Raw genomic sequence first — 17,390 nt, forward strand, 5'->3', positions numbered from 1 at the left:
AACATTCATCATTTCCTTGTCTCCTGTGGACTTAAAGGCTTGACTTAACGGAGTGGTTTCTCTCTCTTGTCAAGAAAACCGGCAGAAATTCTGAAAAAGTGTCAAAGTTTGAAATTGGATTACTGCTCACAACTATGTTGACTCACTAGAGAATGACTGACAGAAATTATTATACAAAATGATGCTAATGTAGTTCCTCTTACTAGTAAACAGAAAATGTTTAGAGGAAATATCTTGTGGCCAGCTTTACTTTCAGAAATAAATTAATTGTACAACTTGAATATTATTTGTGTTGCTTTGGCCATCATTCATATCTTTTAAAATATATGTTTGGGTTTATCCTGGTCATCAAGAGGCTTTAAATGACGTCCCTGCTGACAACCCCCTATTCGTTAGCTAGCAATAAGAAGAGTGAACATAGCTAGTGTAAACAATCCTGGACTTAAAAAATAGAGCCTGACTTCCATCTGGTTTATTAATGTAGTTATGCTCACAATAATAAATAATAAATGAAGAAATATTACAACATGATTAAGTCCATTCAGCTTTTATATCGTCACCAAATAAAAGTTGTTTAAATAAAATAACTGTTGTCTGATTGGCTGATCATGTTTTGTGCTCCTTCCCCACCATGTTCAAGCACTTTGTTTATGACATTGTTATCATGTGGGTTTGCTATCCTGGCTCCAAAATGGTGGAATGAGCTCCCCATTGACATCAGGACAGCAGAAAGCTTACACATCTTCCGGCGCAGACTGAAAACTCATCTCTTTCGACTCCACTTCGAGCGATACAATTTCTAACAAAGCACTTATATACTAACAAAGGACTGGCTTATCTAAAGCCAGTAGCACTTGAAATGTGTTGGCTCTATGAAACCTGATGTACTTATATGATTCTGTTTTCTTCAAGTTTGTATCTTCTTGGTCGAATGCACTTATTGTAAGTCGCTTTGGATAAAAGCGTCAGCTAAATGTAATGTAATATCTGATGGAAACAATGGCCCCAACTATGAGAATAATACCATGAAGATGAATAAACTGGAATAAGACTTTAATGCCGCCTTGTCTTAAGCTCCTAACTATGCTGTTTTGTTTTTGGAATAACAGTTGCATTGTAGCTCAGCTTACCTGCACAATATCCAGCACCATGCCAGCACACACAGTTCCAAACCCAGCGAGCAGGAAAGGCAGCAGGATCTGCAGCGCCATGGCCAGCAGAGACTCCTTGGGCATTTTGTGCACGACAGATCCCGGACCTGCCTCCTCATCCTCTTCCTCCTCTTCATCTGCCTCCTCTCCAGAGAGCCTCCTCTCAGCCAGCATGGGCTCCGTTTCAGAGTATCCTCCATCTCCAGAGTCCGATAAAGTCACAGAGGAGCGAGAGGCCCGGTCCAGAATCCGCCGGCCTTCTATGTGTGTCGTCTCTTGTCTGTAGCCGTTCTGGAGCGATGCGACATCAGGTTTGGCGCTGAGGTCCACCATGGAGAGACGCTCATCCTGTAGCTTGGTGTAACCCGTGGGAACCATGGTCTGGAATACAGAGGCGATCCGCCCGGAGGAAACTGTCTTCAGAGAGAGAGAACTCCAGCCGCTCATACGCCCCGTCAGGCTAGAGCCCAGAGAATCCCCGATAGGTCCTCCCAGACCCGGGATACTCATGGTGTGGTGGAGCGCCGCAGACTCTCATCTCCTGTCCTCCAGTCTCAGAGCAGTGTAGAAATACAAGGGGTTTAGACTCAGGTTGGCTCAATGACTCATGTGCCTGAGAGAAATAAACAAGAAAGATGTCAGAGGTTTGAAAAGCTGAACAGGAAAACACAGACTGACTGAAGCAATATTTAGGGTGACATTAGATCAATGGCCTGCATATTGACTGATATGATATTGACTCACAGCTGCACAGTGTCCCAGAAACTGTCAGGGGCCCAGATGAGAAGGTTCATCTTTTGCTGTTTTACTATTGGAGGACGGTCATGCATTGACTGTTTAAAAGTCTTCTTAAGCAGAGTTATTAACAACTTTGCTGGCAAGACCCGAATTTCTGATGTGTGTGGTTTATTTTCAAGATGAAGTTGGATCAGGGATTAAAGCATATCTAATGCAATTGTGATCTGTCAAATGTATAAAATGCATGGCTACTGTAATCTAACACTGTAAAATTAGCGTTGATAAATGTGTGCGTCGGTTGCTGTCCGTGGTGCTGACCAAAGCCTAATTTACAGGATGTGAGCTAATACATGGGAAGCGTCTCCATGATAAAGCAGCTGTCTGATTTGCAATTGTCTTAGTTGGAGTATTTGTGTGTGTCTCTGCTTGTGTGTGTGTGTGTGTGTGTGTGTGTGTGTGTGTGTGTGTGTGTGTGTGTGTGTGTGTGTGTGTGTGTGTGTGTGTGTGTGTGTGTGTGTGTGTGTGTGCACGATAACACTTGTGGCTTGGGCAAAGTCCCAAGAAAAATGATTTGCACTGGGGCAATTATGTTACACTGCTGACTGCGATTGAACAGCTGAGTCATCTACTGTAAAGAGGAACAACATTCTTCATAATCAGTCACCTGAGGGGGTCTTTTTCTAAATAATTACAAACCGGCTTTGAGGAAATGTTACAATAACACGAGTAGGAGTAGTTAAAAGGGCCAACATCATTATGGTAGCTACAGATTATTCACCCCTTTAAATTATTGTACCTTATTTTGCTTTCCTGTTACTGCTATCAATAACAACAAGTGCTGGACAATATGTTGGCAACTTCAGCCCATAAGGACACTAAAAAACTGTTTGGGAATTAAGTAGTCCTAATTGCAAAACCTAGAGAAAACAAGTGTATTAGTTAGATGGCAAAAGTGAAGAATAGTTTAATTTCCTTTGTATCTGCACTTCATCAGTGTTCAGGCCTTTTCCTCTAACCCGTCTATCTCAGTGTATAACACTTCGGCTTTATGTTAAGTATTTGTATTTGTCCCCATTGAGCTTATATTTAGTGATCACCTTCCTAAACGAGACAATATTATCGTACGTGTGTTTATGTTAGCTAACTATGCTATGTTAGCTAGCTGTGTAGAAATTCAAAACAGTAGCACAAACGGCTCCCTACTTTCGTATCCGTAAACCGGGAAAATACACTATCTGGTGGTATTTAGTTGATATAAGAATAATACACTGATTGTTGTAGTCGTCCAGGATTAATTTTGATAACTTACCTCTCGGGTACGGAGACATTTCATCCAGGAGAAGAGATGGGGAGTCTACTCTGGTTTCTTGACAGACAGAGCAGCGTCAGACCGAAAAGTGCCAACAAAGCTCGTCTATAAAATAACAATGTATCACTCCGCTTGAAAAAGAGTGGGTGTAATCCGGCTGATTCATAGACTGGTATATTACAACGAGTTTGGATGCCATTAGAACATTAATAATAACATATAAAGACAACATTAGATGAATATGTATGTTTATATGGGATATATATTGTTGTCTATTTCTAAATACATGTATATACTTCTTTAAATGTCTCTTTATATTTCAGCTATTTTACGTAGGCCTATTCATTATTTTGTTTTTTGTAAAGGTTTAAACACAGGTTGCCTTGTTAGCCTATTTTAGGGCTGTTTTAAATTAGAATTCAAGACTCTCTCTCGTTGAAGTAGGTCAACTCTGCCTGGTTGGATTCGTCGTAACAGAAAAAAATAGGAGTGGGATCTCTTGCTGTTCTTTCAAGCTTTCTAGCTAGAACAAAAAGTGCCACACAGTGTGTATGCAGTGCGCATGCGCAAGGTACACCGACTTTATCAGATCATTACATTCTCCCTTAGCTTCCGTCTTTATTAGATAATTTTTTAGATGCATTATTTGATTTGTCGTTTATTAATTTTTATATTGGTTTTAAAAGCGCTGCGTTCAATTTTTAGAGCTATTTTAACATTACATGTATTCCTCCCAAACACTAGGGGGCGCTGTATCAATCATTTTACCTCCTACCCGGATGTTGGTCCCACATGTCGATGAAAACACAGTCGCCTTTAAAATGGAATTAAACATTAAGAAAACAACCTCACAGGATTTGCTGTCATGTGGGAACGGAGAAGGTTTGAACTATTTTATTAGCAGTTAGTTGTTTAGGTAGAAAATGTTTGAAACGAGTTTTAGTGAGAGAAGCCTGTGTGTTCAGCAACGAGTCACTAGAAACTACACTTCCTCAGAGTTGATTTAGCTATTCAATAAATAGGTTTTTAACCATATATTCTTACAGGAACGAGACTGTTTCCATATAGGTAATCTATTATAAATTGGTGAGGTGAAACTCCTCTATTAAGAGTTTTACGTTATCTTCAGTAAGAGTTTTGTAATTTGAATATGTGTTAACCAGCTCTGAAATGTGTCTGAAAACTAAAGAAATCCAAGAAAGTTTCCAAGCAAAGTTGCTATAATATTAGAAATGATTCGTACAAAAGTGTCAGACATTGGTAGGTTTAGCTAAATATGTTGATCACAGCAATGGCCAGTACAGTGTATTATTGATGTGTTAGAAGTGAATATAGACTTAGGACTATGTGAAGTCCTTAACATTAGATAATCATCTTTTTTTTTTACATGATACATGTTTCTTCAAATGCATGAGTCAGCTCGCTTTAATAAGACAGCTGAAGAGTGTACATGGTTTTTCATTTGAAGAGAAATGTCACTATTTTATAGACTACAGTAGTGCTTGACATTTCTACACCACTCAACAGTAGTACTCCAAAAACACTACTAGGATTGGACAACCATTTAATAATAATAATAATAATAATAGATTTATTTTGTTAGTGCTTTTACAGGTGCTCAAAGACGCTTTACAGATATAGTGAAAAGAAAAGAATTGAACAGCAAATACATATATATATATATATAGTTAAAGTCAAATTTAAAATCAAGCAATACAAAAACAATCACACATTAAAAGCCAGATTGAAGAGGTGAGTTTTTGTGAGTTTTTTTAAGGTGGTGAGGTCAGTGCAGTCTCTGATGGGTTGTGGGAGTGAGTTCCAGAGGGAGGGGGCAGCGACGGAGAAGGCTCTGTCCCCCCAGGTCCGGTGCTTGATGCGGGTGGGGATGGATAGGAGGTTGGCTTCTGATGAGCGGAGGCAGCGGGAAGGGGTGTGGTGGTGCAGCAGGTCTGTGAGGTAGGGGGGAGCCTGGTTGTTGAGGGCTTTGTGAGTAATGAGGAGGACTTTGAAGTCGATTCTTTGACGGACGGGGAGCCAGTGGAGGTTCTGGAGGACGGGAGTGATGTGGTCTCGGGAGCGGGTGTGGGTCGGTGAGGAGGCGGGCAGCAGAGTTCTGGATATGTTGGAGTTTATTGAGGAGGTTGGAAGGTATGCCGTAGAGCAGCGGTTTTCAAAGTGTGAGGCGCGCCTCCCCTGGGGGGCGCCAGAGAGCTTCAGGGGAGGCGCAGCTTGAGAAAAAGAACAACGAGAAAAAGACGAGTAAAGTGACACTTGCACACTTTTGGCTGTCTGTGGAGACTGTGGGTTCCCCCACCTCGCCAAAAAGGCTGTAAAAGTGCTCATTCCCTTCACCTCCACCTACCTGTGTGAGTGCAGGTTTTCCGCATTGACTTTGATCAAAAGCAAGTGCCGGTGAAGGCTGCAGCCAGAGGATGATCTGCGTTTATTCCTGTGTGCATCAAACAGACGCAGACTCATTGTTCCCACTAAAGTAGGGGTGAGTGTAATAAGGAGGCAAAGTTGACGTTCAGTGTGTTGCCGGGAGCATATAAGGATTTATCCACGATGTTGAAAATGTAAATTTAAAAAAAAATATATGTGTTGAGAACACCGTGCGAAAATATACGGGTCGTGCTGCAGCTAGATTTGCCTGTCCTCTGTAAGAAGGTGTCGGCGACTGACATGCAAGGAAGAACGGCTGTCCACAGGCTGTTCCAACTTTAACAACTTTATTAACTTCCATGGTAGTGAATTGAACATGCTATTGTAATTGGGTGTGTGGTATATTTTCATGCACGCACACGCATGTTCCACAACACACTGAACAACACTCAATTGTCCGATCGCTACCAGTGTCCTTGCGATCTTGTTATAAGTTGAGACCATTCGGGCTTATTCTAGAGGGGTGCAAGGAATAGTCCAAGTAGTGGGGGAGTTTTATACAACATGTTTAAAACATAAAGATAAAAATGTTTTAAAAAGTTATTGTTTAATGTTTTAAGGAGGTGATGCTACTCAGCCAATCATATCGGTGCACTCAGTGAGTCAGCACGATAGATTCAAACACACACACAGAGACGAGACAAGAGGAGAGAAACAGTCTTCATTTTCTCTTACTGGACCTCTTTGAAATGCAATTGAATACCCCTGCATTATAGCAACAACAACAATAATAATAATAATAGCAATAATAATTGGGAGGGGGGGCGCCGCTGTTCTTATGTTCTCTGAGGGGAGGCTCACCTTCCCACACTTTGAAAACCCCTGCCGTAGAGGATGCTATTGCAGTAGTCGAGTCGTGATGGGATGAATGAAATGTCATGATCCATAAATGTTAGGGAATGCCACTTTATTGTGCCTTTCTCAAACCTTTTGTGTAAACTGTTGGATCTTAATTTGATATTTATCACTATAGATAGACTATGTTAACTCACTGTGAGCTTGTTTGTTGTGCTGCCAGGTCTCAGTGAGAAGCTTCTCCTCAAACCAAAGGCTGCCAAATCCCTGCAGACAGAGAGAGTCCCGAGGAGCAGCGGTAAGACTAAACATCACTATATGTGTGGCTGTAAAACTAAGAACCAACACCCTTTGAGCCAGAACGCGTGATGATGTTTTGTTTTGTTGTGTGTCAGTGTTGGATCGGCTGCAGAGCTTCCTGCCTCAGATGGCCGAAGCCAACGAGAAGCTGAAGAAGCAGATGGCTGAAGCTCCAGCTGGAACATTTGACATAGAGAGCGTGGAGGAAGCAGAGAAGGTCATAGAGATGGTGAGTGTCATGTGGTAAACAAAAAACAGACAAGCAACCTTTAAGAATTGTTATTTTTTTAACCATAACCCTACCAGTTTCAGTGTGCAATACACTTACACACCATCTGTGTACATAAGAACAGCTGTACACATTCATTTGATTACATTACTTGTGAATTAAAACTAGCAATATAATTCCCATATAATAATAATAATAATAATCTTTATTTGTATAGCACCTTTCATACAAGAATTGCAATCCAAAGTGCTTCACAGTAGACATTTCTTAAAATAGTCACAGAAAATTATATATCATAAAATACAGTTACCAGTAAAAGACATAAACATAAAAGAATAGGGTAGACATACAACAAATGTATTAAAATGTACAATAAAATAGTGCATTAAAAGGGGGATAGAGCAAATCCACATTGGGATTACACATCGAAATAATGGCAGCGATGCGGTGATAATAATAACACAACTGTAATAATATAATTAATCAACTTTACATAGCTACAACATCGAGCAATTACAACAACACAAGCTAAAATGTTGCTTCAAACATCTAACAAACACTGTTTTTAGCCGTTTTACATGTATTTGTTGTTTGATGTGATTGAGTCATCTAATACCTCCCTCTCTTGTCCTCAGGACGTGGCGCTGGTGGAGCTCAGCGGCTCAGAAAGCGACTCTGAAGAATATGAGGAGAATTCAGATTGTGAGGAGGAATCGGAGAGCGACATCACAGAGCCGAGCATCAAATTACCTGGAGAGAAGGGCAAGAAGAACAAAGCAAACATTCAGGTCCTGAATCTTTAGGGAGAGTAGAAACCGTGGCATGCACAGACTTTTGGCTGCGTACATTTCTGGAGGTAGTGTGGATTTAACTGACTGACCTTTGGAGGGATTTTAACCTACTTCAGCGACGGAGAACAGGAAGTGGATGTGTGGAGAGACACAGATCGTCCTCATCCATATGGGAACTATAAGAGTTATTATTTGTATACATTTAAAAAGGTATGCAGAAGTGCCTTTGGAGCCAGAACAGAAACTGTGATAACCTCATCCAGTCTGGCCATCAGCTGACCTCTCGTTGTCCATGATGTGTTATCAGTTATTACTGTGGATCACCTAGTTTGTTGGCTTTTGTTTTCATATGCTTTAACACATTATTACATCAGTTTAGACCACAGACTGTTTGTGCTCACAGTTATGATCTTCTAAAGGAAGATGGGTTGCCAGAAAAGAGGTATGATTCGGTGTATGCCAATGAAAATAAAGCTTCTGTACATATATATGCTTCATCTAGATGTATTGATACTTCTAACATGTTAGCAATCAGAAATAATCTGTGTCATGATTAAAAGTGCAATGTGGTCAGAATATGTTATCCCATTAGTTTCATTATCCCTAAAACTGTTTTTTTTTATTAAAGCTGAAATCATGAATATCTAAAAAACAAGTGGCTAGATCTGTGTGAATTTTTTTTACAGACATTCATGGTCCCCAAAAATTAACTGTAATAACGTTAGTGATTTTGTGACTGGTGGATTTTGATGTTTAGAGTGCACACAAAGCATAACAATAGAAAACAATTAATTGAGTCCTAGGGCCTTTCTTATTTCTCTAATTTCCCCTCCTCGAATCCTCGGTCCTCCGGTAGTGACCCGGAAATGGTTTTCGGCACGCCATGTTGAAGGACATCTCATTTCTCTAAATGCACATCGAGGACCGAGCGTCGAGGAGGCTCTCTGGAGGAGCTATAATCGAGGATACACTGATGGGTCCTCCACGGCTCCTCCGCTCGCATCTCTTGTGGGCGGGACTAAGACACGAGGATAGGAGTCGAGGAGGGGACATTTGTGAAATGAGAAAGGCCCCTAATATACTTCAGCAGTGAAGGTTGTTTTTACATGTCATCTTCTTTGTCATAGGTTTTGTTGTATTCCTCTTATGTCCTTTTCTCTCCATACAGCAGATAACAAACATCTTAAACATGTTAGAAACTGTCTATCAAACCTAGGTTGGAGTGTTTTCATGAAATTGTGGTTAGCACTCTTTAATACTTTTGAATCTACACTAGCTATCAAAATTGGTGACATATAGTCACCTTCCACTTCTCTGTGAAAATCGACGTACAGGTAAACGGTACAACAGACTAAAAACATTGCATTGGTGTTGTTTTTTAGGTACAGTAAGACCAGAGACAAGCTAGGAGTTACTCAGTCGATGTCATTCCCAAATGTTGAGTAACATGATGGATGCCCACTATGAATTATTTGTTGTACACCCATAGACTGGTTGTACAAATAAAAAAAAAGTAAACAGGGTAAAATGTGCAGAGTAAAAGTTTCGCTTATCCTTTAAAATTCCTTAAAACTATGATTGTGAAATAGTAATATAAAAAATAATTCTCCGCTCGCCGCCATTGCCAAGGCTAGCAAGTCATGTGAGCCAATAGAATCACACCGTTGATATCACGTGTTATCTCCCTGCCGTCAGGTCGAAACTAATGTTGCGCACTGCATTGAGGGTAGTGATGGGAATTCCGGCTCTTCTTGGTGAGCCGGATCATTTGGCTCGGCTCACCAAGAAGAGCCGGCTCTTTCGGCTCCCAAACGGCTCTTCAGTTTACCACATATTATACCTTTTATAATTCAATCAAATGTAGCCCTGTTTTGACTAATGATTTATATGTGTACACATATCACTTACATTATTCAATACATCCTTTGTACTGAAGTATTCAAAAGTAAAAATTACATGTTTAATATCAATTATTTGCTGTGGCCAATTGTTTTCATTGCATTTACAGACCCTTGTATCTCTCTGATACCACCCAATGAATGCACAGACTTGCTTGTAGAACCACGCTACACAAAGCAGATAGCAACACCTATAAAAACTTAAGCATAGACATTTAAAAAAAGGGGCTACTGTATCGACATTTTAAAATTATATTTAAAGAAAAGGCCCTGACAAAACAGCAGGGCTCTATTTCAGTATTAACTATAGAAAAAAAGACAGCAACAGCTGACATCAAATCTTTGCTGAGCCCAAGGATAATCATAAATAAATAACATAGTAAAAGTAAATATATTGCAATGCTCAGTACAGCAGCATCCAACCGTCTCTAATCATAAAAAAACATAATAAAAATAAATGTATTGCAATGCTCAAAACAGCAGCATCCAACAGTCTCTAATCCTTGGATATTACATGTCACTGCATGCATGCACGGAGCAGCTGTAGCGCGGAGATCATCATATCATTCTGTCTTGTATTACTTAACAAAAAATAACAAAAACAAAAAAACGGCTCGTTCGCGGGCGCGAGCCGGCTCCCGTCGTTCACTTAAAAGAGCCGGCTCTTTGAGCCGGCTCGTTCGCGACCGACACATCACTAATTGAGGGGCTTCTCGTCAGGTCAGCGATCATGTCCATGGCATGTGGACGGGGGAAAAACGGGGAAGAAACTGCCTATTTCGACGGTTTTTCGCCCAGCTTCCCTCAGATACTAATTACAATTGTTCAACGACTAAGGTGGGAACAAGAACAGGGTAAATACGGTTGTGTTTTTCCTCGTCGGAGTCGGATGGAAGAGTTTCAAGGACTTCAAAAGCCTCGGCGATCGGCCACGTTTTTCTCGAACGGCTAACTTTTGCTAATTAGCTCATTGGGAATCTACACTAACCACGGTTTATCAAGGCAATTGCATCATATAATTTTGTTTTTAAATTCAAACGTGAAGTTATTACGCATGCATTATTATAATTACTATTATACAATTATTATAGTATTTATGAATACATATAGGAGCTAACATACTATTAGCTAGCTATTAGCAGTACTCACAGTAAATTAACTTGCACATGTCTTTGCTGCCCCATAGTGGATTTTCATAATGATCTGTAAAACATACACAAAGGGTTGTTACGTATGTTTTCGAGGATCGGTTTCGCCGCTTTAACAGTACGTAAGGTGGAACAAAAAGGAGGAAAAGGTTGTTGTCAGAAGTGGGATTCGAACCCACGCCTCCAGAGGAGACTGCGACCTGAACGCAGCGCCTTAGACCGCTCGGCCATCCTGACTGTGAGATAGCACTTACTCCAAATGGATAATAATTTATCCAAACGTTAATAATAAGCCTACAGTATTATAATTACTATTATTATAATATTTATGAATAAATATAGGAGCTAACATACTATTAGCAGCATCCACAGTAAATTCAAGGGTTCAAGGTTCTTTATTGTCAATCTGACATAGCTACAGAGTAATTATGTAGTTGAAAATCTTATGTCACAGGCTTCTCCAACAATGCAACATAATAACATAATAACAATAAGAGCCAGAGCAATACAAAAGAAAAATAGTATAAAATAAAGTGATGATGTGGAATAGTGCAGTACAAGTCTATATACAAGTTATTGGAATGATATATATATATATATTAGGTATTAGATACATAATACTGAGTAGCAGATGAATGTTTTGAAGTTGTTTCAACAGTTCAATTGTTTAACAGTCTCACTGCCCGCGGGAAGAAACAGTCTCTGAATCTTCTTGTCCTTGCCAGACGGCAACAGAAAGAACAGTTTGTGGCTGGGGTGATGGGGGTCTTTGATAATCCGTAGTGATTTCTTCCTGAGCCGCTGGGAGTAAAGGTCCTCCATGGATGGCAGCTCCGTCCTGGTGATGTGCTGTGCAGTTTTCACCACCCTCTGTAAAGCCTTACGATCGAGGTCGGTGCAGCTGCCGTACCAGGCTGTCATGCTGCCAGTCAGGATACTCTCTATCGTGCACCTGGTCTTTGCTGCCCCCTAGTGGATTTTCATAATATATGATCTGTAAAACATGCACAAAGGGTTGTTACGTATGTTTGAAACAGCTGATTTTGTTTTTCATGGATCGTTTTCGCCGCTTTAACAGTACATAAGGTGAAACAAAAAGAAGGAAAAGATTGATGTCAGAAGTGGGATTCGAACCCACGCCTCCAGAGGAGACTGCGACCTGAACGCAGCGCCTTAGACCGCTCGGCCATCCTGACTGTTGTACTGACAATTTCTATTTGTAAACTTAATTATAAAGTATGAAAATATGAAATCCTTCTGCTAATCCTACCCGTTTACAATTGAAATCCGAGCTTGATTACTCTCTCAGATCAACTGACTGTCATATTGATCAGCATGGTCATCTGTATACTACTTCAACATACTGTAGGATTATTATTAACGTTTGAGAATTAAAGTTCTCACAGTCAGGATGGCCGAGCGGTCTAAGGCGCTGCGTTCAGGTCGCAGTCTCCTCTGGAGGCGTGGGTTCGAATCCCACTTCTGACAACAACCTTTTCTTTGTAACGGCTACATTGTAACATGATATAGGGACAAACATGTCAGCAGTTCTCGGCATGTTTGAAGACACACATCCGCAAATACAGTGCTATGTGTCTAGTGGTTGCTTTTCAACATTGCAAGTAGCATGTGTTTCTATATATTCGTTTTTTTAAATTGTTTTACCTTCTTCTTAAACAGATGCAGGGTTCGTACGGCTGCTGGAAATCCTTGAAAATGCTTGAAATTTCTTGTGGTGTTTTCAAGGTTTGAAAAGTGCTTGGATTTTGGATAAAGTGCTTGAATTTTGGTTAACGTGCTTGAAATTGCACTTGTTTCACTTTTATAAATTGCTGTCTGACCGAATAGCTAGCTTTTTTCGATAAAAAAAAAGAGAAAGAAGTCGGAGCGAGCTTAATTACTTTTCATAAAAAGACAGCTCCACTCCTTTTATACATATTTTGATATTTGAATCCTTCTTTTTTTCAGTTGCAGATTTTCCGTTTTCAGATTCCAAACAATTATTTTTTCAGTTTCAAATCTTTTTTTTTTAATATATACAGTCTATGAATATAACTCAACACTTTCTATACACAATACTCCCGTGATTGGTGGGAAACCAAACTGATACTGTACCAGCGTCAAAGTTCCGTTAAGCGAGCTGTTGAGCATCGTAGATCAGAATCAGATCAGAATCAGAAAACCTTTATTAGTCCCACAGAGGGGACATATACGTTGTTACAGCAGAAAAGAGCCACTGACAGCTTATGTTACCTATATTACATGCAAAAAAAAGTATTTAAAGTAAAAAAAAGTTATATGATTGATTAAAATTCATTTTTATGAGGAAAAGTGCAGATGAGGTATTTTTGGTATTTTGGGCAAAACACTTCACCCAACCCTGTATGTATGTATGTATGTATGTATATATATATATATGTATATACATACACACGTGTATATACATACACACGTATATATACACACGTATATATACACACACACGTATATACACACACACGTATATATACACATGTATATATACACATGTATATATACACATGTATATATACACATGTATATATACACATGTATACATACACATGTATACATACACATATATACACATGTATACATATATATATACACATTTTCCCCATAAAAATGAATTTTAATCAATACTTTTAGATGTAAATGGTTTATTGTATCATTACTATGGGTCTCTGAAACAATCAGACTTTTAGCACTCGGTTCCCCGCAGAAACGACTTTAAACCATCAGTGTCACTATTGTGGGGATGTAGGAATGTGCCTGTGTCTGGTGCGGAGCCTCCCTGCACTTTAAATCAATTTGCCTTTTTTTAAATCGTATTTTCTACTGTTAATGCACTGTGCTCATGTTGGGTGATGCGCTCCCTGGAGCCCTCCTGTGGGGAATCTTGGAACTGCACTTAAATCACTTGGTGCTTTTTAAGCCATTTAAAATAGTTTTTCTCACTTTTAAAATACTTTCTGCCCTAGAAATGATTTTTAATCAGTATTACCATTATATAGGGGCTGCATGAACACACATTTGAGCATCCCTGCACACTTTCCTCCCATTTAAAACACTTTTCAGTGAGGTGCTGCAGCCTGATTCTCTCCTGTTTCTCTGCCCCTATTTAAAACACTTTCCCTCCTATTTAAAACACTTGCTAGAGGTGAAATCTCTATTTCAGCCCTGATTTTGGCACATCTTGTAAATTAGTTAAATTTAGCCTTGTGTTTTTATTTAAGTCGCTGTTCATTGTTTGTTATATAAAGCAGATTGAATTATATCCTATGGACGCTGATGTGTGGATGTTGTGTCCTTTTGATAACTTTGTTGAGCTTGTTTTTAGCTGCATGTCTTTTTCTATCTCACTGAACAAAGTCCCTGTGTGTGAACTGCTTCAGCTGGTGAGGCTGGTTATGAATCAGAGGGAGGAGCTGCAGACAGGGAGGGAAGGGAAAGTAGGAAGGCAGACTGCCAGACGCCATTTTACAGCTCGTCAGGAGGAGAACAGGGTGAGTGTTAACACCAGGATCTGCTTTTTAACACTTTCATTATTTACTCTGTCAAACTGGATGTCAGAAAATAACTTATTGGTTAAAAATCTGCGTCCTAGAGTCCAATGAGACTTCTGCAAGTGTTGTACACTTTGATGAATCAGAAAACAGGAAACAATAAGAGTTAAATAACATGTGACAGCCCAGCGCAGTCAAATGTAAGGTGTGTGTGTCAAGCCCTTGGGTATATTTGCATGCAGTTTCCCCGCTTGAAAGGGATGGTACAGTCCATAGGAGGTTTTCACTGGGTTTCACTCATACAATGACCACAACTTTGTTTTCTTTTGAGTTCTTCTTTACTTTAGTTTTTGTTGTTGCAGTACAGCATATGTAGTAGTAAGGTTGTAAGGTGAAAAACCTTAAATGAAAAATAAAAATAATTACTGTAAATACAATGCACATGAAATAATAAATGCAAAAATACATGCTTTACATATATGTTTTAACACTTGTGAATATTGTTTTTCCTTTCTTAGTGCATTTTTATGAATTATGTTTTTAAACAGTTTTTAACTTATGCAGCCTCATTAAAAATGCAAATATAATAGACTGAATTTTTAGCAGCATTCAAACCGTTTTTATCAATCTACATCTCTCAATAAACAAATCACATTCGTTTTTAACTCAACAATCATGTTGCTTTAGCTTGAGGACATCAAACAAATGACACTGAACTAGAACATACATTCTATACATTCTAACATGCGCCACGAACGGCAAGTTGTATGACTCTTCTATGAACACACAGTTCGTCTCTCACCGGCCGCCTCTCCAGCTTTTTATGGCTGCACCAGTGCTGCTTCTTTGTTGTTTCTTCTGCTGGTTCGTTGCTGCTGCTGGACGCACGCTCTTTAGTTTGTCCCTCTCCAGCTTTGATTACCGCCCTCCTTTCAGGTGCGGTGCTTTTAAAGGTGCAGCGACGCTGATTAGCAATTAGGGAATGATTACAGACAGCTACCACTCTGTCAATCAGCCCGACCTTTTAACCCTTTGATCTCCTGTGGATTCTCCAAGTTGACTTCACTGTGTGTGTGTGTGTGTGTGTGTGTGTGTGTGTGTGTGTGTGTGTGTGTGTGTGTGTGTGTGTGTGTGTGTGGTGTGTGTGTGTGTGTGTGTGTGTGTGTGTGTGTGTGTGTGTGTGTGTGTGTGTGGTGTGTGTGTGTGTGTGTGTGTGTGTGTGTGTGTGTGTGTGTGTGTGTGTGTGTGTGGTGTGTGTGTGTGTGTGTGTGTGTGTGTGTGTGTGTGTGTGTGTGTGTGTGTTACTGGTTTATCTCTCAGACTGGAGAAGATGAGTGATGTAAAAGAAGAGGAAGAGGACAAATCTTCAGTCTCCAGCGGTCTGTCTCTGAAGAGTGACCGGTCTATGGGGAAACCTATGAACTTCAGTAATGAACCTGGACCCTCAGACACAAAGTAAGAGTTTCCACTGTAAACTGACCTGAAGAGGATTCAGTTTGTTGGTATCTGATAATCTAAACTGTTTAATGAAACCCAGTAGAGAACATTAACAAAGTGTAATTGATCTCTTGCTTCTTGTCATCATCAGAGATAGTAAATAATCTACTAGTGAAATCATCCTCACACTCTCCATGTTGGACTTTGTGTTAAATTAAAGGTGGGGTAGGTAAGTTTGAGAAACCGGCTCGAGATACACTTTTTGTTATATTCCATGGAATGCTCTTAACATCCCGATAGCAATGAATATCTTAAGTGCTTTGACAAAAAATCCATTAAGAAATGTCATCTGTGGAAGCCGTGGTACTGTAAAAAGCACGACCAATCATTTTAGCCGGCCCGGCTGAAATGACTGGATGGCCTACCTGCCTGTCAGCCTTCCATCTGTGCACAAACTTATCTCGTGCCCTCATTGGTCATGTGCGCGAACGTGTGTGTTGGAGGAGGGGCTCTGTAAGGAAGTGGGAGATTTTCTCCGGTTGTGTATTTTCAAATTCTAGAGCACTCGAGCTGGTTTCTCAAACTTACCTACCCTACCTTTAAGCAAATAAAATGCAAATATGTAAAACGTTTCACATTCGAATGAATTTGAACAACAGAAACCCACAATCACGACTCAACAACTCTAAAGATCTTTCATAAGGTGAACAGTCATAGATCAAAAGCTGCTCTTTAAATGAACTAATGATGTTTAAACATGTGTTGTTTCCACAGACAGAGAGCAGGGTCTACGGTCTCCATGTGGTCTCTGAAGAGTGACTGGTCTAAAGAGGAACCTCTATGGTTCAGTAATGAACCTGGACCCTCAGACACAAAGTAAGAGTTTCTCCTGTAAACTGACCTGAAGAGGATCCAGTTTTTATGCAATCCAGTGGCGTCGCCTGGCCTGGCCATCCGGGGCTTTAGCCCCGAATGTTTTTTCTGTAGCCCCGGACAATTCTCCCTCAATAATATAATACATTAACCGTGCTTTACGTGAACCTCATCATGACACTAGAGAGGACGGCAGGACTGTAATTTCCCGTGTTCACTGAATGCAACCGAGGCATGACACCACCAGACCAATCAGAGAGTTGCATGGAAATAAACGTGTGCTTGTGTCATTCAAGCTCGGCTTTGTGTGTGTGTGGCAATAGCGCATTTAGTGTGATAGAGAGAGGGAGAGAGGAGAGAGAGGGAGGGAGAGAGGGAGAGAGAGAGGAGAGAGAGAGAGAGGGAGAGAGAGGGACCGGTGCCAGCAGGGACCATGTTGTTAGCATCTGGTTAGCTAGCTGCGCTAACGGACATAAGGAGCTGTTTGTTCAACAACAAGCTGGAGGAGAGTCCTCTCCTCTCAGACTGAGAGGCTCAGGTGAGCTAAAGGACTCTCTGAGTGTTTAGATAGTTAACTTTAGTCTAAGTCAGGCATCCTCAAAGTCCGGACTCCGGTCCGGATCCGGACCGAACCACAACTGTCTCTGGACTCTGAGCAAATTATACTTTTCATATGTATTATCTGTATTATCTGTGTTATCTGCGAGACATCGCCACAATGCAACGAGTCAAAAGTCTCCGCTATGTCCATT

The 17,390-nt window shown here is 40.3% G+C and overlaps 2 protein-coding genes and 3 non-coding genes across 5 annotated transcripts in view; 2 read left to right on the plus strand and 3 right to left on the minus strand.

The window, feature by feature from the left end:
• slc41a2b (solute carrier family 41 member 2b) overlaps positions 1-3,292 on the minus strand; it is a 45,725-nt gene extending 42,433 nt beyond the window's left edge. The window contains exons 1-2 of the mRNA XM_034131351.1: positions 3,199-3,292; positions 1,131-1,764 (exon numbers count right to left, since the gene is read on the minus strand). Coding sequence (XP_033987242.1) covers positions 1,131-1,661 — 531 coding nt within the window. The 5' untranslated portion in view covers positions 1,662-1,764; positions 3,199-3,292. The remainder of the gene's footprint in view (positions 1-1,130; positions 1,765-3,198) is intronic.
• Positions 3,293-3,967: 675 nt separating this feature from the next.
• cunh12orf45 (chromosome unknown C12orf45 homolog) lies at positions 3,968-8,413 on the plus strand. The gene is made up of 4 exons (XM_034131352.1): positions 3,968-4,080; positions 6,662-6,736; positions 6,834-6,967; positions 7,603-8,413. Exons 1-4 carry the CDS (start codon positions 3,978-3,980, stop codon positions 7,768-7,770), a joined length of 480 nt encoding a protein of 159 aa, XP_033987243.1. The 5' UTR covers positions 3,968-3,977; the 3' UTR covers positions 7,771-8,413.
• A 2,545-nt stretch (positions 8,414-10,958) lies between these two features.
• Positions 10,959-11,041, minus strand: trnal-cag. The gene has a single exon. It is a non-coding gene; the product is annotated as a tRNA-Leu (tRNA).
• An 876-nt stretch (positions 11,042-11,917) lies between these two features.
• On the minus strand, positions 11,918-12,000 carry trnal-cag. Its single transcript has one exon. It is a non-coding gene; the product is annotated as a tRNA-Leu (tRNA).
• A 209-nt stretch (positions 12,001-12,209) lies between these two features.
• On the plus strand, positions 12,210-12,292 carry trnal-cag. Its single transcript has one exon. It is a non-coding gene; the product is annotated as a tRNA-Leu (tRNA).
• Positions 12,293-17,390: the final 5,098 nt, after the last annotated feature.

This window comes from Trematomus bernacchii, unplaced genomic scaffold (genome assembly GCF_902827165.1).
Source record: "Trematomus bernacchii unplaced genomic scaffold, fTreBer1.1, whole genome shotgun sequence".
NCBI lineage: Eukaryota > Metazoa > Chordata > Actinopteri > Perciformes > Nototheniidae > Trematomus > Trematomus bernacchii.